The 19474-nt window shown below is 39.6% G+C and overlaps 1 protein-coding gene across 1 annotated transcript in view; it reads right to left on the bottom strand.

The window, feature by feature from the left end:
- The window catches only part of TTN (titin), a gene marked incomplete at its 5' end in the record, with an annotated part of 276293 nt that overhangs the window by 228983 nt on the left and 27836 nt on the right, over positions 1 to 19474 (bottom strand). Inside the window, 19 exons of the mRNA XM_079783141.1 lie at positions 4438 to 4563; positions 4798 to 5082; positions 7401 to 7632; positions 8815 to 8980; positions 9067 to 9208; positions 9729 to 9989; positions 10412 to 10672; positions 10796 to 11056; positions 11149 to 11412; positions 11942 to 12202; positions 13803 to 14063; positions 14155 to 14418; positions 14542 to 14814; positions 14910 to 15176; positions 15951 to 16232; positions 16370 to 18063; positions 18205 to 18373; positions 18475 to 18639; positions 18756 to 19012. Coding sequence (XP_079639267.1) covers positions 4438 to 4563; positions 4798 to 5082; positions 7401 to 7632; positions 8815 to 8980; positions 9067 to 9208; positions 9729 to 9989; positions 10412 to 10672; positions 10796 to 11056; positions 11149 to 11412; positions 11942 to 12202; positions 13803 to 14063; positions 14155 to 14418; positions 14542 to 14814; positions 14910 to 15176; positions 15951 to 16232; positions 16370 to 18063; positions 18205 to 18373; positions 18475 to 18639; positions 18756 to 19012 — 5891 coding nt within the window. The remainder of the gene's footprint in view (positions 1 to 4437; positions 4564 to 4797; positions 5083 to 7400; positions 7633 to 8814; positions 8981 to 9066; positions 9209 to 9728; positions 9990 to 10411; positions 10673 to 10795; positions 11057 to 11148; positions 11413 to 11941; positions 12203 to 13802; positions 14064 to 14154; positions 14419 to 14541; positions 14815 to 14909; positions 15177 to 15950; positions 16233 to 16369; positions 18064 to 18204; positions 18374 to 18474; positions 18640 to 18755; positions 19013 to 19474) is intronic.

Raw genomic sequence — 19474 nt, 5'->3', positions numbered from 1 at the left:
GAGTCATGGAATTTGGTCGTCCTAGCTATATTTGGCTTTTGCCAAGGTAGTAGCAATAGTGACTACTAATAAAACTAGCTATTTTTACACGAGGAATTGAACTATCTTAAAATGATAGAAAATAAAAATACGAAAGCAGAGATAAAGTAACATTATTATGTTGTTAAGGTGACAGTCACTTTAAAAAATATTATACTGACATTAAAACAATAACCCTATAAATCAACAGTGGATTTAAATGTAGTTACTTCTTTTAGAAGCCAAAATCAAAGCCATCTTGTTTTTGGAGTATGGTCACTATATAACTTCCTTATCTTAATAACAACCATATGGATCTCCTAATAGCCCGACCATCTCGTATTTGTTTGTGTTTAGTGCAAATATTGGTTTACGAAGGTTCCCCTTCTTCCCATGATGGTATTGAGTTGCTTATAAACTACAGGATCTCCTTTTAAATAAACAAATCTTTTCACTTCCTTAGATGACAAGAAAAGGTAGAAAATGGAATCCTGACACTAATTTACCATCTGTGTGATCTTAGACATGTCATATAATCCCTCTGGACCAGTCTTCTCATTTGTAATATGAGATGCATAATAATTCATGGGCTATTCATTGCATAAAATTGATGTGTAAATTAAATGGCATACACCTCTGAAAGTGCTTTATAAACCAGTGGCACAAATCAGTCAGTAAAATAAGAAGGTCTAACATCATGGAAGGGGTCAGCGGTGCCTTAAATAATGCCAAAAGATGGAGCCACACCCAATCATCCTACTATTTAGTTAGTTTGTTTAATTGTCAATTGAAATAGAAGGATGAAGAGTTTGGTTTGCACCCTCTGAGGTTCTCTGCTTATTTTTACAACTTCTTCCTTTGGTGAACTGAATGAAGCAGTAGGACCGACATGAATTGCCAACAATCAATGAGCTAAAGGATGAGACCTCTCTTGGCAATGGACTTGGTGCTTCTGACTGGGATGCCACTATCTGTGTTGGTCATTGGCTTCTTGTTGCTTTGATGAGGCCATTCCACTGCCCTTGCTCCTCAACCTCTCCACATCGTTGTCTGTGGTTTCTAGATCTTGTTCACTCTACCTCCTCAATTCTACAATTTATTCCCTTCTTTCTCCCGACTCCCCTAGTTGAGGGCCTAGTCAACACTCTCCACACCTATTGTGATGGCCTCTCCCCTGGTCCCTTAACTCCAGTCTTATGCCCCACTCTCTCCATCCCTCTTTTCACTATCACAGTATTGTTTCTAAAAAGCAAACCTGATCATGTGCCCAGAGGCTTAAATTTCTTCACTGGCTCCTCAATGTAAACAAGATAAAATCTGAAATCCTAAGCAGAGAATACCAAACACTTTAGTATCTGGCCCTAGCCTTCTTGCCCACTCATTACATCACTTTCCAACCACACTTAAGCCACTTGTCATTTCCAGGACATGAAGTGACTCTGTCGATGTGCTTCTCTGCCTGGAACACCATTGTATTCAATGACCCTATTGATTCTTCCATGCTCAGTCCATGCATCTTTCTCTGTCTCCCAGACACAGAGCACTAAGTACATGGGCTTTTACAGCACTTACAACATTGGGATGTAGTTGTACACCTCCTCACATTCACACTGAGATCTATGAAGGCAAGAGCCCGGTGTGGGGATCCCTGGGACCTAGGGCAATGTCTCAATAGCAGGAACACAAATGTTGGCAGACTAAAGTTGAATAGATTCTTACATGAAAAATGGGCATAAATCATTACTACAAAAATTACTGATCACTTCCCTTAGCTAGCTGTCACTCTGTAAGGCTCCAAATGATTCTGACTCACCTGTAAAATAAACACTAATAAACACTTTTTAAAATTCTACTTTTCCCAATAGCTCTTCTACCAGTAGGTGGCACCAGAGACCTTCAATAGACAATATTTTTCTGGTGAGGAAAGCACCACCAGATTGCTCAGGACCATGTTCCCCAATTAACAAGTTTTGAGTTCCCCCAAACATGCAATTGAGGCTTCTGAAGCCTCATATTTTTTTTCCAATTTATAGAAGGCAGGGCTGCACTTAATTTCCCAAGGCAATAAATACTTGGTCAGAGGAAGCTGTCTAAATATTTTCAGTCCTGGGGACATGAAACTATGTAATTTGGTAAGGTTTTAAAAGGGCATTTTATTTAATGAATTTTTGTCATACAGAAAATATGTTTTCAAGAGGGTGTTAAAACTTGTATATGTTTTACCACACATAGATAGTTAATAGTTTCATGAATTGATGAACTATTCAAACAATTAAAGACATCAATCTTATACAAAAGAAAGAGATTTTTTTTTTCTTTTCCTACTTCAGAGTCTCATAGAGGACTTCAAATGTATTTTTGCAACACCTTAAAGGAAAACTATAATATGATTTATTAAGCATTATAAAAATATTGTTAAGACTTTATACTACTTTGGACAATCCACATATATGTATATTTATTTGAAAATTTTCTCTTAAAAATTCAATGAATGAATAAATTATTTTGTGTAGCTTTAGTGAATTTGATATTAAAATGTATTTTTCTTTAATGTGTAAATAGAATATTATCAAATTAGTCCGCATTTGATATTTAATATTTTTCAAATACTATGCTTTGAAATGACGAAGGCTATGTTGGTCACGCAATACCAGAATTTTATGTTTGTGTAATTCTTCTCTATGGCCATAATAAAATTAATGTATTGAACACCAGTCACTTGCCAGCCATGCCTATAGGTGCTTTGCATACATTATATCCTTTAATTATGCTCATAAAATCAAACAAGTCCATTTAGTTTCTAGATTAGCATCTCCATCCCAGAGAAGGAAATCTCAAGACATAGCAGCCAATTGAAATACTAACTTGTTTAGGAAAATAGCTTTCAGCAATGTAATGCTGGGTCATAAACTAATGGGAGAAGCGTAATAAACAAAACAATAAAACTTATCAGGAGTGCTATGAGATGCCCAAGCTTTGAGAATTCTCCTCTGGTGGTGGTATAAAAAAGCCGAGTAAATACAAGAGTGATTTTCATTTTGGATGAAGTTGGTTTATGTTGCCCCTTTCTGAGGCCAGTCTACAATAATAAATGGTTTGAAATGGCTCCAAGCATTTTGTCTCATTCTACCAATGTCAAACTCCTGGGGGAAGGGGGAGGGTTGGTGGTAGTTGGCTAATGTGCCCCCAATTAAAAATCCGAACTGATGGCCCTCCTGGAAGCACACCCTTGCCTTTCCCCTCTTCCCATTCTTCCCCCACAGGTGAACATCTCCTAGCCTCTAAGGGACCCCAATAGGCTTGCGACCAGGGCAGCAGTGGGCAGCGGCAGTTTGTCCCGGGCACATGCTCTGAACCTGTCTTCAAGGCCCCCTTTTCTCTGACCTCTTAGTGAGCCAAAGCAGCCCAGCCCAGGTTCATTTCCCCACCTAGTCCCTCTCCTGTTATCCTAGGCCCTTCCTTCTTTTACTGTCCCCAGCTTTAATAAACGTCCTCTAAAATAAAATTTAAAAATCCTAACAGACTGAGGAATTACTATATGATGGATACTGTGCTAAGTGCTGACTTGGGTTATCTAACGTAATCCTGATAATAGTCTTAAGTGATTGGTATTAATCATTCAATAACCGTTAATTTGTCCAATCAATAATTACTTATTGAGTATCGACTACATACAGAGCTATTCTAGAACAAAAGTCACCTCCTTGTTCTCATGGAGTTTCTCTTCAAGTAGCTACTGCTTTTCAGGCACCAGGTTCTATGTACTAACACAGAATCCCTGGCCTCATGAAATGTACATTCAAAGATTGAATGCAATATTATTTTTATTTTATTCATAAGGGAAAGAGAACCAGAGAAATCATGTTTTTGCCTAAGGTCACACAGTGGAGCCAAGATTCAAATCCAACCTCTCTGACCATAAAACCCTTCATTTGACCACTACGGGATAATATACCATTCCACACAAACACTGAAAGACTTAATAATGTCTTACATATAAATAGACCCTTCTTTTGAATCTTCTGTAAATGCTATTATAATTAATCTCACAATAACTGTAGTTTCTATTATATTTAATAAATAACAAAAGTGCAACTATAATCATAAAGAAAACATGAAATTTTTTTTGAAGTTTAAAACACTGGAAAATACTGATCTGGTTCTTTTCTTATTGTGTGTAAAAATAACAAAATTGACCACCTTAATTATTTTTAGGTGTGTAGTCCAATATCGAAAAACACTGATCTAATTTTAATTCAATAATTCAAATAAGTCTTCCGCAAATGAGCCCCATTAAACCTTAAATTATGCATGAGAGATGTTTGTGATGAAGGAAAAGATGATACCCCCCCGCCCCACACACACACACGCATCATTATTTGTGAATATTAGCCACTATACTGTTGCTTGTAAACCTACCAGTTCCAGAAACCCTGCACTGAAATCGAGCGGGCTGTCCCTCAGAAGTGACAGTGTCCTGAAGTGGGGTGATGATGGCAGGAGGATAAACTGGCATTTCCTGATCAGGAGACACGACCTCTGGAACTAAAGAAAAGGGACCACAGTGTTTATCATGGTTGAGTCACCTTACAGACCTCATAGAATGGGGCATGCTGATTTATCGTAATTTATCTCACAGCGGAACACTTTCAGAGTTCCCAAGTTGGGTAGCAACCTATTTGCATGAGCTCCAAATTGTATTTTTAAATGCACCGGGAGAATGCAAAATCTAGTTTCTTCGGTTTTATTATAAGCTGAGAAGTAGCAAGACATTCCTACCTTCCACTGAGAGTGAAGCTGAGGTTGTGGCAACTCCATAGTCATTCTTGGCTTCACACGTGTAAACAGCTGCGTCCTCTGGGAAGGCTTCAATGAGCAAAAGTGTGTACTCTTGCCCATCGTGGAGGAATTTGCACTTGAAGCCAGTGGAAAGCAGCTGCTCTTCCTTGTACCAGGAAATCTTGGGCTGTGGTCTGCCAGAGACCACAGCACAGAAGCGGGCAGGCTTGCCAGACTGCACAGTAATAGGTTGGAGCTCCTGCAGAATTTGGGGTGGTTCTGGAGCTGAGAGTAAATGAAAACAAATAGCTCGTGAAAAAGTGCAAAAAACACAGGAGAGCCCATGAAACTCTACATTAATTTGTTGCCAGGTGGTTACCCGTCTAGAAATAAAACTTTGGAATTGTTACATCTTTGCTTGCCTCAGGATATTAGGACATTCGTTATGCTAAGAGGGTGGGGGGGAAACATTTGGAATGGTGTCCTTAAGTAGAGGGAATAGCTTTAGAAAGATACTTTGAACATTTGGTATGGGGGCAGAGGGTGCTGAAAGTGTTTCTCAACAAAACATGATTACCCCTGCTTCTAGTTAGGGTCTGGGTGGGGTGTAGTGATGGCCAGTACCCTAAAGAATTCTAGAACAACTTCCACATACTAGTTATTTTTAAAAGTAATTTGGGCACATCACATAGTAAAATGTCTCATCTCATTCAGGTTTGTTTGTTTTGTAAATATTTGTGTATATGTCACAGTCATCTCTTTATATACAGGTGCCAGTGAAGTGTGTTTATACGTATGAAAGAATGAATGAATATTATTTCAGATGTAGTTAAATGTTTATATATATTTTAAAATCAGCTTTCCTGTTATGCTAATGAAAACATATTCTTAGTGTTGTGATGAGTGAGGGGTGAGGGGAACTGGGTAATCAACAGAACACAGGAATAAAGAGAAATGACTTCTGTGAGACTGGTTACTGACACTGCTTTTCTTCTCTGTGCCTCATTTTCTCCACTACTAATCTATATATATAGCATCTGTCCCCTGGTCGTCAGTGTGCATAATAACAACTGGTCATTTGGTCATTCAGTCATTCAGTCACTTAGGCTTTTATATATATATATATGTGTGTGTGTGTTTTATATATATATATGTGTGTTATATATATATAGCACACACACATATATATATGTATATATATATATGTGTGTGTGTGTGTGTATATAAGGGAAAGAGAACCAGAGAAATCATATATATGTGTGTGTGTGTGTGTGTGTGTGTGTGTGTGTGTGTGTGTGTTATATATAAAAGCCTAAACGACTGAATGACTGAATGACCAAACGACCAGTTGTTATTATGCACACTGACCACCAGGGGACAGATGCTCAATGCATAGAGGATCAGGCTCCCTCCTGTCTGGATTGAGCCTGGGGGATTGGGCCAAAACCGGCTATCTGACATCCCCCGAAGGGGTCCCAGGTTGTGAGAGGATGTAGGCGAGGCTGAGGGACCCCATTGGTACTGGGCTTCTAATGTAGAAATAATAACTGGACACCAGGACCATTTGGTCTCTTAGGGACCAAGGGAATGTTGGCAATATGGTTCAATTGAAACTTGAGATTACTCTCTTTTTTTGTGTGCTTTATGTTTTTTATTATTATTTTTTAAAAATTTCTTTATTGATTAAGGTGTTATATATGTGTACTTATTCCCCCATTACCCCCCAACCCCCCCTTCATGCCCTCACCCCCCTGTTGTCTGTGTCCATTGATTAGGCTTATATGCATGCATACAAGTTCTTGGTTGATCTCTCCCCCTTACCCCCACCCTCCCCTACCTTCCCTTTGAGGATCAATGTTTCTCTGTCTCTGGATCTATTTTTGCTCTTAGTGTCCCTTTATTTGCCTCACTGGTATTTGTTCAGACAGATATGGCCCAAGATAAGGAAGGAAATAGGTAGGATAGGGAAGGAGGTTCCATTTTTTTTCTGTTTTTCTAGCTTAGTCTCAGATCTAGGCCAGTCTACAATTCAGCTCTAAGGTTTCTAATGAGGAAAGTGTGTAGATTAATGGCATTCCTCTTAGGAGTTGACAGCATGTGAAATTCCCCCTCTGAAGCAAGAGCCCCTTGCCCTAGAGCTTCGGGCAGAGAGAACCCCGTTCCACGTGGCCTGTGGCTCCCAAGGCCCTTTGTGGTCTCACAGGGAGGACCTCTGGATTGCCCCAGGCACTGCAGACTAGAGGCTGGAAAGGCTCCTATCACTTGGTAGTGCTGCCAGTATGTAAGCAGTTAGGATCTAGGGCAGATCAACTAGAAGAGCTGAATCCATATCTAGAAACCGATTGGAGTATAATTGACATGCAGTGGTGTTCAACAGTGTTGACCAATCAATAAAAATCTAGCTGTCAGGTGCTTTTTGGGAATGACTTCTTAACTCTCATTTTAATAGCTGCCATAGGTGTAATGTAAAAATAAATATAGATATAACCACATGAGTACTATAGATTCTTTAGAAATTATACAGAAACTATCAGAACTTTAGTAACTTAAAGGGGAGGGTTATACCAGATAGATCCACAAAATATGTTAATATCTCTACCTACCATTGACATAGAGGGTAACAGAACTCCTGTTCCTTCCGGCCACGAAGGTGTATTCACCGGCATCACTGTGCCTGGTCTCAGAGATAAACATCCGGTGGATTCTTCGCTCTACAGCATACTGGTGTCGTTCTTGAATTTGGAAATTGATTTCAATGCCATCTTTATACCAATGGGCATCAACGTCGTCTTCGTTGACCTCAAACTCAACGACAGCACGTTGTTTCTCAATAACCTTTAGATGAAGCAACATAAAAAAGAATATTGAAGCCCTGGTTTCCTTCCAGTTAACCTGTTCTTAAAAGTGCTCATTTTAAAGCATGCAAAACCTATACATTATGATATAATAACTTGATTGGTTAACGCACATTCTAATTTTCCCTGCCATCCTGGGAAAATGGTACCCAGACTTCTTGTATCATGCTTACACCTGCACTGAGGAGGCTGCCCAAAAAGGCACTGATTTTATCCTTAAATGTTTGCCTGTTAATTAATAATAACAGAAATAATAATACTTTGCATCTGTGGACTTCGTATTACTTATAAAACTCTTGAAAGTTACTGTACTATTCAATTTGATTTCATGTGATTTAAAACAGTGGTCGCCAACCTTTCGGACCTCACGGGCCACCAGTGTTCCGTGGACCACCAGTTGGCGACCACCGGTTTTAAACAATAACCTTGTGGACTAGGTTGGAACTGTTTTAAAAGTGAGGCTATCAAGATTCGGAAATGGACAATAAAGGGTGGGGACATATCCAGGTTGTCTGAGCCCTTGCTGAATGAGGCTTTTTCAATGTGCCTAAGGCCTATGACACCAGTTCTTCTTGGATGAGCAATATGATGAAGCTAACTGCAAATGGTATTTCTCTTAACATGTTACCTCCATTATAGCACTTGGGAAGACTGGCGCCCATGAGGGCAAGCTCTACACAGGTAGTAGACAGCAAAGGTGTTGGATCAGCTTTGCTCAAACTGGTCTTCTTCTTGGACCTCAGAGTAAGTGCTCCCAGCCAAGTTCCTACATCCCTCCTCTCCCTAGCAGGCGGCTTCCGAGAAAATGCTACCTTGTTCTAAATTCCCTTCATTCCAGTTGATGTGTGAACATCACAATTTAAACTTTATCTTTTTTTCTGGTTGGTGCTGTTTGGCAAGTAGTCAATTATTGCATTAGACAGTGAAGTTTCTACAATTGTGTTAATTAAAGAACTTTGAAAGCTGCTAAGGACACACTTATTCCCTAAGTGAGGGGAAACTGACTAAATTAATGTCCGCATAAGAATCTAAACCAGTAAGGATAAGCTGACTTAATTCTTTAGAAGACTGTAGTTAGACAATTTAAGTCAATAATTAAAATAGAAAATATGGATTATGGACTATTGATGATTTCTCAAAAAATGTGGCATGTATACAATACCTGGACCTCCTTTTTAATACTTCGGATGCGAACATCTCTACCCTCCACAAAGAGATTGGCAGTGGACATGTTGCCTCCTGCCACCACGGTGTACTGTCCGGCATCGGACATCCGGGTGGATGGAATCAGAAGGCGGTGGACATATTTCTCCTTCTGTATCTTGATTCTACGGATGAAATGGAAATTGAAGTTTAATGTATGCTGACTGAGAGGAAATGGGGAATTGGAAAGGAGTAAGAAGAAACAACCGACCTGTCCTCAATCTGCAGCTCTTGGCCATCTTTCATCCACTGTACAGTGATGTCAGGCTCAGAAACTTCACATTCAAACATGGCGCGCTTCTTCTCGAGCACCTTAATGTCCTTAATGTGTTTCCTAAATTCTATATGACGAGCTAGAAAACAGCATGTATAAAATTAACCTTTTCAACAGCTTTATGAAGACATAATTCACATACTATAAAATTTACCCACTTAAGTAAATGATTCAGTGGCTTTAAGTACATTCAGAGTTGTGCAACCATCACCATAATCAATTTTAGAATATTCTAGTTACCCTAGAAAGAAACTATGAGCCCCTCATTTATAACCCCTCACACTCCTATTACTGTTTTGCCTCAGACGTAGGCGAATTTATATCTCTATAGATATATGTATCCTGAAGATTTCAGGTAAATGGAATCATACAAAATGTAATACTTTGTGACTGGCCTTTTCACTCAGCATAATGTGCTCAGGGTTCATGTATCATGTATCATGCTGTAGCATGTATCAGTACTTCCTTTCTATTGCTGAATAATATTCCATAGCATGGATATACCACATTTCAATGATCCATTCACCAATTTATGCACTAACATTTTCTACGGTATGTTTGACATTACTTTTATGCACAGGACACCTGCGAAGCCATACCTTCCACATAAAGGGTGGCTGTCGACGTAGCCTTTCCAGCCACAAAGGTGTAATCAGCAGCATCTCCAAAGTGAACGTTCCTGATGTTCAGGGAGTGGGTGAGCTTTTTGGTTCGCATCTGGCACCTGTCCGTTGATTTGATTTCCACGCCATTCTTTAACCATTTGTAAGAGATGCCCTCGTGGTTCACTGTCACCTCAAAGGTAATGGTGTCTTTTTCTTCAGCATTGATGTCCTTCAGCATGGATGTAATCATGATTGCTGCAAAAGGGGAAGGAAAAACACCCAAGGAGACTTTATGTCAATAGAGTGTGGGTCATACAGGTGCAGAATGAAAACCTGGCATGTATTTAGTATGTCTGGTAAGCCAACAACAGTTCAGAGATATGAGCTGTGATACCTTCCAGGTACCCCTCTTTCTACAGAACAATGGCAAGTGATAGGGGAACAGAAATTGCAAGTGACAGACACTGGGACATCATTATAGGTAGCCTTTCAATGTTACTCTAATTGGAGAATTTTATCTAGGTGGAGATACTAGTGCTTCACTCAGTGTGATCTCTCAGTAGTCATTCCAATCAAAGATTTTTCCGTGTACCAAATGATCAGGAAGAAAAGGTGTAGCATATGGAATAATAATGATTCTACTAGATATTCCTTAGATTTTTTTTCTTTTAACTTACGGGTTACTTTCAGGGTGGCGCTGACTTGGTCATTGCCACAGACAAATGTATATTCTGCCGAGTCCTCTGTGCTGGTGTTCATGATCATCAGCTGGTGGAGTTTTCCCTGCACCACTATCTTGAACTTTTCACTCATCTCAATCTCCACACCATTCTTCAGCCACATGGCAGGGACATTGAAGTGGGACACCTCACACTCAAAGGAGGCAGTTTTGGTCTCAGGCACCTCGATGCTTTTCATGGTTCTTGTTATATGTAATGCTTGGAAAAAAATCAGAAAGTACTTCAGTTAATATATTTTCTTTTAAAGGCAGGTGAATCAAACAGACAAATGAATACATGGTCATCATCCAGGGAAATGCTGCGGGGCTGCCTAATACTTACTCTCCACGAAGAGTTTAGCTTTGCATTCCAGTTGTCCCACCACAGCTGTATATTCCCCAGCATCCGCGGGGGCAATGTGCTGCAGCATCAGTTTGTGGACCTTCCTTTCTGAGACCAGTCTGTGTTTGTCGCTCGGCTTAATCTCCACATTCTTGTGGAACCATTTTACTGGAACCGTGTCGTGGGAAACACTAACTTCAAAGGCAACGGTGGCATTTTCCAAGGCGGTCACATCCTTTGGCTTTTTAATGATCTTGACGGCTAATAAGGAAAGTTGAAGTGATTCAGGGAAATGGTGAGCATCACGGTAACCATGAGTTGGCAACTTGTAAAATGTTTCTAAGTCAACTTACTCTCAACGTGCAGTCTGGCACTGGCTCCTAGCCTTCCGAGCTTGAAGCCATAAACAGACTCATCCATCATGGTACAGTTTTTAATCCTCAGAGAGTAAACTGTTCCTTTGACTGAGATGTCGTACTTGTCATTGGATTCCAGCACAACCCCATTTTTGATCCACTGGATACCTTTCACATTAGGGTGTGTTAGCTCGACTGTGAAAACGGCGTCCTGCGTCTCTGTCACTGTGAGGTTCTTCAACGTCTTCTTAACCTTGACAGCTGAAGACAAATTTATGGTTGGTTTAGAAAATAAGGATGATATCTTCAAATGAAAGAAGTCCTGAATAAGATATTATCTGGTCATCTTGCAAATGAATGGTTATCAAAAACTTTACAGATATGCAGCATCTCTGTTTTAAAAGACCCCTTGAGATTATTTAGGAAAACATGGGATCCAGTTTGAAATACACATTGGCAATAATTTTTCTATATTTAAATGGGAGGAGATTTGCAGAACCACACCCTAACAGCTTAATAGATTAATTGGAGAAGGGTGAAAATGAGAACATCTAATTTAGCTGTTCCCCAGAGCTGGAACCTGAGAAATGCTTCTTCACACAAACACAACTCATAAACAATTTGTACCTTGTGGCACATGGCTCAGAAAGAAGGCTCAGAGAGTTTTTAATGGTTTTATGAAATAAAGACTTAAGGCATCCAAAATGGTCATGCCATTTGACATTTAAAATGGTAATTGACAAGAATGTAATGTGATTTGAAATGATAATTCTGTTATTGTATCACTGACCTTCAACTTTGAGATTAGCAGATGTTTTAGAGGTGGCCACTTTGTATGTGTATTCTCCAATGTCATCTAATTTGGTGGCAGCAATGATAAGTCTCCTTTTGCGGCCATCAGATTCACTTTTGATGCTGTTACTTAGCGGCAGGTGTTTGCCATCCCTCAGCCATTCGCCTTCGGAATCAGGGTTGGCAACTTCACATTCAAATACCGCTTCCTGAGATTCAGCTACTGTCTGGTCTGTGAGTGGCTTGGAGATGGCCCCTCCTTTGGAACAAAAGAAGTACAAGTGTGAGTCCTTTAAAAATATTTATGCCATAAAGAAATCTTTGACCTTATCTACTTTAAAATATCAAATTTTAAAACATGAATTTGAACATCATGAAATGTCTAATACAATTATTTTAACCTGTATTAATAAGGTATCACAGAAACCCCTATTCTAAGGATGCAGGACTGATAATAAGGGAAAATGCTGGCGTCAGAAAGGTTTTGCAAAGGAAAAGCAACTGTCAAGTTAATATGGAATTCTGAAAACCCTACTGTGCAGCATCCCACAGCAATTGCTCCTTCCTCAGAAGCATTCTACTTAGTCTTCTTAAGCACCTCTTCCTGGGAATATGTCTGATATTTGATTGGGGAAAAATTGCTACACAAAATGGCCAAGGCATCAATGTTTCTATAAGATTAGGGATTCCTATATACTAAAAATCACTGTTTTGACAAATGTCATTTCTCCTGTGAAGTTCTCCCCCATTGCCTCCAATGCCGTCATGCACTGGCAGAAATAATTACTCCTTCAGCAAGTTAGTTGCTGATGCATCTGTCCCTCTCTAAATTGAGAATTCCTCGAGAAAAAGTATCATGCCTTATTCATTTCTGTGTTCTGAGTTTCTAGCAATGTCTGGCTATGGTAAGTAGATTTAAAATTTTGGGTGAAATCACATAAGGGATCATAGTTTCTTTTTTTGTTTTCACACATTTAAAAAGATGTCATTTACATTAAATATATCAAAGTTCAGATATAAAATTTTGTTTCAAAAGTTTATTCATAGTCAAATCTATGGGAAAATCTTACAATGTAATAAAATATAAACCATGCAACTTGCTTTCCAAATAAGAATCACTGTTTTCATATAACTTGCTTATATATGAGATAGCACAATTTAATCTCAATGTACTATCCCAATTCTTCAATACTTAAATTATAAAGAACCAAACAAATTAATGATGACTTTAGTTTTTTCCTGACATCTGACTTCTGATTCTTCATTTTAAAGCTAAGGATTTCTGCTGAATGAAAATAGTCTACTTCATAAGAAAGAGATACACAGATATACTGAGTTATATTTTTAAAATATTCCCTGGGTTCATAAAAAGTATGAAAGAAAATACATCTTTAGGGTAGGAAAATTTAAATAAAGCTCAGTTCAACAACCACTTATTGATCCTCTCTCATACTGGAGTTCACAAGGAAGAAAAAGAAGCAATTTCAGATTTTGGGAGCTTATACTCTGGTGCAAGAAGAAGAAATTGGGATAAGACAAGTATATGACAAGGAGTATGGAAAAGGCACACATAAAGTGATCCTGAGTTTGGAGGACTGAGATCTTCTAGAAATGAGGAGATTCAGGAAGGCTTCACAGAGGAGAAAGCATGTGAGGTAGGTCTCCCTGGAAGAACATTTGGAATCTAGGGAGATCGTGCCAGAGTTGAGCATGCTACTACAGGCTTTGAGAAGAGCATAAGCAGAGGCACGGCAGTGAGAAACTTATGGGAATTTGGCAGGAAATGAGCAACCACTTCTTTATGTTTAAACAACTGTCCCACATATGAACTTGGTAGGTTAAGTGATAAATGGACCAACCTGCCACAGTAAGTTTTCCAGATGTCATATTTTCTCCAGCATAAAATGTATATTCTCCTTCATCATCTTTCATCATATTTTGAACTGTCAACTTATATATTTTTCCATGAGCTTCAATTTTATATTTAGAACTGGGTTTGATCTCTTTGTCCTTAAAATTCCACAAGACATCAATTCCTGAGTGAGACAGCTCAACCTCAAGGACCACATTTTGGGTTTCTGTACAGGTAAGGTCACGAAGTCCTCTTATAATTTTAATTTCTGCAGAAAAGGTAAAATAATCACTTGGTTATTATTACACTGTAACACAGAATGCTTAAAATAATGCTAGGTTAAATGGGAGAATCCTTACTTTCTACAGAGAGATTACAGCTGGTTTCAACTCTGCCAACCATCAGCGTGTAAGGTCCTTCATCTGAAGCATGGGTCCGGTTAATCACCAGTCGCTGCTTAGTGCCTTTGACAATGGCTTGTACGCGATCGTCAGGCTTGATTTGTTCATCATTTAAATACCATTTAACAGAAGTCACATCCGGGACGGAGACCTTACATTCGAGAACAGCCTTGGTACCCTCAAGCACGTTAACATCCTTTAGAGGTGTGATCACATCAACACCTGCAAAACCACAAACACACATATAACATATTTATGAATATAGATTCTGTTTTAAAAGTCTGTTTATTAAAGCTCCTACCTCACTTGACAATGTACACAGAAAACCATGTAAGTTGCACTCACTGTAGACAGAGACGCGCCCACTGGTTGACATTCCCAGGGCTGGAATGGTGAAGGAGTAATTTCCAGCATCCTCCTTAGTCATGTCTTCAATGAGCAGCATGTGCGACTGTTTGTCGATCACAATGTGAACCCTGTCACTGGGCTGCACTTCTTGGCCATCTTTCATCCAGACACCTTCCACATTTTCCAAGGAGACTTTAACTTCAAGCTGAACAATGTCCCCTTCACAGACTTTTTGATCACTGAGTCCTTGTAGGATAGCAATGGGGCGGGCTGTAAAAGATGGGGAGAAAATGAATTTTATAATCATTGTTTGTCAATAAACCATATGATGCTCCCTGCAGACCAAAAGGAACGGGGAGACTTACGTTTCATCTTTAGTTTACAAGTGGTCTTTTTCCCGTCAACAACAAAGCTGTATTCTCCTTGGTCCTCTTTGGTCACATCCTTGACTGTGAGGTTCTGACGTCCACGGCGAGATGTAATTGAGTATTTGCCATTGGATTTAAGCTCCACATCATTGTGATACCATTTGCCTTCTATGTTTTCTGGGGATATAATGCACTCTAACTCGCCTGAAAATGATTCTGGAACTTCTATGTCCTCAAGTTCTTTTATAAATTCAATAACTGCACCTGAAGCATAAGATAGAAAGAAGTTAATTTCTCTGGAGAGTTATTCATATAGACTGAGCATAGGGAACATTCCTTGTATATCTCTTATCTCTTTCATACTATCAGGAATATTCTTAATATCTACCTGCTGATAGGCTGAGAAATAAATCTTCAATAAAAAGGAATTACTTAATTTTTAAATTATTTTTAAAGCACAGACTTATATTTCAATGAGAACATTAAAATATAAGGCATAAAACCTTGCTTATTAAAAATCCAAATTGTCAATATTCTTAATTAATAGTATAAGTTCATGATTCTTCCTACAGAGCTTATATACAACTAGAGGCCCAGTGCATGACATTCGTGCACTGGAGGCGGGGGGGGGGGGGCCCTCAACCCGGCCTGCACCCTCTAGCACTCTGTGAGCCCTCGGGGCATGGTAGTCGGACATCCTTAGCGCTGCTGCAGAGGCAGGAGAAGCTCCCTCCACCGCTGCCACTGTGCTCGCCAGCCATGAGCCTGGCTTCTGGCTGAGTGGCACTCCCCCTGTGGGAGTGCACTGACCACTGACCACCAGGGGGCAGCTCCTGCGTTGAGCATCTGCCCCCTGGTGGTCAGTGCATGTCATAGTGACCAGTCATTTTGTAGTTTGGTCGATTTGCATATTACCCTTTTATTATATAGGAATCCCAACTAATTCTTTATATGAAGGAAAAATTGCCTAGATAATCTTTTTCAGATATTAAGGCTGACTTTATAACTTAAGTAAACATTGAAAGAATTATTTATTACCTTCAACAATAAGTTTGGCAGTTGTCTTTACATTTTCGTCTTCCACAAGCACACAGCTGTAGTCTTCAGCATCAGCTGTATCAATGGTCAGAATGGAGAGGAAGTGAACCTTCCTGTCAGAGTGCATCCTGTATTTATCTCCCGACTGAATCTCCACTCCATCTTTATACCATTTCACTTTGACAAATGGCTCTGAAGTTTCACATTCAAAGGTTGCCATGGTGTCTTTTTCCTTAGCAACAACATCTTGTAATTCCTGGGTGAAAGTGATCAATTGCTTGGCTATAAGAAAAGAAGAAAACACACACACATATTGCATTAAATTGAAAGTTAGAATAATGGGAAAATAAAAAGAAATACACTAGTGAATATTCATGGATAAATAGAGAGATCCATCAAATGAACGCAATTTGAATTACCTTGGACAAGTAAGAATGCGTGGCTTGAGGTTTCCCCAGCTATGTTGATGGCTTTTACCATGATGCTGGCAGAGTCCTCAGAAGTCACATCTCTTATGACCAATTCACAAACATTGTCTTCGGGCCAGTACCAGTAGACTCGGTCAGAGCGTTCAATCTTGACACCATTTTTGTACCATTCACATTCAGGATCTGGTTTTCCCACGACTCTGACCCGGAAGTGTGCATCAGATCCTTGGCCCACTGTTTGGCTTTGGATTCTTTCAAAGATTTTGGGGGCTTCCATACTAGGACTTAGTTCAATCCTATCAGGTTTAAAAGTTGGAATAGTGATTTTGCCCTCTTCAACAAGGGCTTTCTTCTCCTCTTCAGTTAGCTCTTTGGTCCAATGGAGAAGTTCATCTTTTGTCTTCTTAAGGAGTTCTTCATAGGATTCATCCTTTTTACGAGATTTGAGCTCCACAGCAGTAATGGCTTCATAATATCCTTCCTCTGTTCTGCGCTTGAATTTACTGCGCAGCTCTTCTGATTCTTCAGACACTTTTTCGTGGGTAATTCGCTCGGCCCTTTTCAACTTCACAATTTCCTTGGCTTCGGTGGTGTCAACAGGTCTATCTACTTTTTGTACCTCAAACTGAAGTTTCCCAGGTTCGTGTACATGAAACTCGGGCTTTGGTTCAGGAGCTCGCCTAAGGACAGACCTAAAATCTTCCCTCTGCTGGATCTCAAGTTTCACTTTATGCTCTGTCACACCTTCAGGGTTTTCTGCGGTGACTTTGACTTCACCTGTATCATATGATTTGCAGTCCACAATGTCCAGATAATGAATGCCATCATAGCGAACTCTGAACCTTTTGCTTTTGCGGATGAGCTGTCCATTGAGGTACCAGTTGACTTTGGGATGAGGGTAACCTGTCACTCGGCAACGGAATCTAGCAGTCTCCCCTTCAAGTACTCTTACTGGCTCTGGGAACAAGACGATGTCTGGCTTTTGCTTCTCTTTTTGATCTGTCGTTACACCTGTAAGAGCACCTTCATGAGCCATCCTCTCTAATTCTTCAATTCTCTGTAAGCCTTTCCTGCCCTCAGGCAATTGAGTTTCTTCCACAAGACTTTTCTCATCTTTAACAATAAGGGTGGCAGATGTGTGATCTGTTCCGTATTTGTTAGTGGCTCTGCAAGTAATGATGCCACTGTCTCTAGAATATGCAACTCCGTAATCAAGGCTGCAATACCCAAATTCATTGATCATACGAAGCCTGTTGGCTGCTTCAAGTGGTTTCCCATCATGGAGCCATTCCACCACCATCGTTGGGTCACCAATTGGTGTTAGCCTGCATTCAAAGTGGGCAGGCCCAAAGCGCTTGAGTCTTAAGGAAGTGAGTTTTTTCTTAAAAAATGGTTTCTGTTGTTTCTCTTTGTCGTAGAGGTCACCCTCCTCCCATTGCTCTTGACCATATCGCAAATGCAAGGGCTCCAGTTCTGGGGCTGCAATTTCCTTTGCTCTATATGTCCCTCTTGGGATGATTAATCTTCTCTCTGGTTCAGGCTCTGCAAACTCAACTTCCACATTTACTTTGCATCTTGTAGTATCTCGGCCAGCCTTATTAATAGCAGTTGCAGTATACCAGGCAGAATCTTGGCTGACAGTGGAATCAATTTTAAGGGCAGCTTCTCCCTTGGTTCCTTCAATTCTAAAAAAAAAAAAAAAACACCACAAAAACAAATTAAAAACAAAACAAACAAAAAAATCACTAACACAGAAGTAGTAGTTGCTTCCTTGGTTATTGGATTTGCAGAATGGACTTAGTAATAATATTCCCGAGCAAACTTACCTGATTTTTGGATATTTATGAGGTACAATGATTTCACTGTTTTTCAACCATACGATGTCAGGGTTAGGGTTACCCGTAGCTCTGACTTTCATTTCAAGTCGGGAACCCTCCTTTATATTGACATTTCTCAGTTTTTCCACAAACACTGGTTTAACCTGATGTTCCACAGCTGAAAGAGAGAGAGGTCAGGATTTAGAGTGAACAGGGCTGAAATACCTGTCTAAAACCCAAGTGATAAGGTGATTTCTTTTTTATTTTAAAAGCAAATACCTTCCACAGTTAAAGTTACTGAAATTGAAGATTTGCCCGCCCTGTTTTGGGCAACCACAGTCCATTCTCCAGAATCACTGGGTTCTGTCGGGACAATAATCAGTGATTGGGTACCATCTTCTTTAATGACCACTTTATGGGTATAGTCATTGACAACTTGCTCGCCTGTCAAAAATAAATGAAAAAGAAAACAGATGGTTAAAATTGTTTTTTAAATTGTTGGGCAACACATATAAGCTTATTTTTGGGTTTAAGAATTTGTGAGCAGAAAATTATCATACCATTATGAAACCAGAAGGTCTCTGGCATAGGTCTACCCACAACCTTTAAGTCAAATCTGGCAGTTTGCCCTTGTAAACATTTGAAAGAAGCAGGTTTTAACACAAAGACTGGCTTATACAGTCTCTCGAGTTGTGACTCATCTGTTTCCTCCAGCCTACGTCCGGGGGACATCCGCGCAGGGGACATTCGTGCAGGGGACATCCGTGCAGGAGACATGCGTATAGGAGACCTGCTCACTGAACGCGGAGAGACAGATCTGGAAAACAAAGGACATATTTTCATGAACCATAGAGAAAATTCAGCAAAATAAACAAACCTCTTTATTTTTTGTTCATCAATGTCATTTTATAATTTACTTCTGTATGTTACAGAAGGCACCTCAAACCCACTGGGATCTAAAATGGAATATATTAGCATGGCCCCCCCAAACTATATTTTTTCATATATCCTCAAACCAGTCAGTAGTCATTTAGCATAGGCAGGTATTCGGGGACTCAAAATCTTGGAATGATCCTTAGTACTGTCTTTCTCTTACCACCTTGACTTAATTAGTCACCAACCCATTTTGTTTCCACTTTCAAAACATCTCAATAAAGATTGGTTGGTTAAACAAACCAATGCATAAGAAAAAAAGATTAACATATGTTCTTACCCAACAGGAGGAAAAACATACAAATTATATTTGAAAATAAAATCCTATCTTTACATTGCAGCTAGA

The sequence above is a fragment of the Cnephaeus nilssonii genome (assembly GCF_951640355.1).
Source record: "Cnephaeus nilssonii genome assembly, chromosome: 10".
Taxonomy (NCBI): Eukaryota; Metazoa; Chordata; class Mammalia; order Chiroptera; family Vespertilionidae; genus Cnephaeus; species Cnephaeus nilssonii.
The sequence above is the reverse complement of the archived record's forward strand: the minus strand, read 5'-3'. Positions and strand labels throughout refer to the sequence as shown.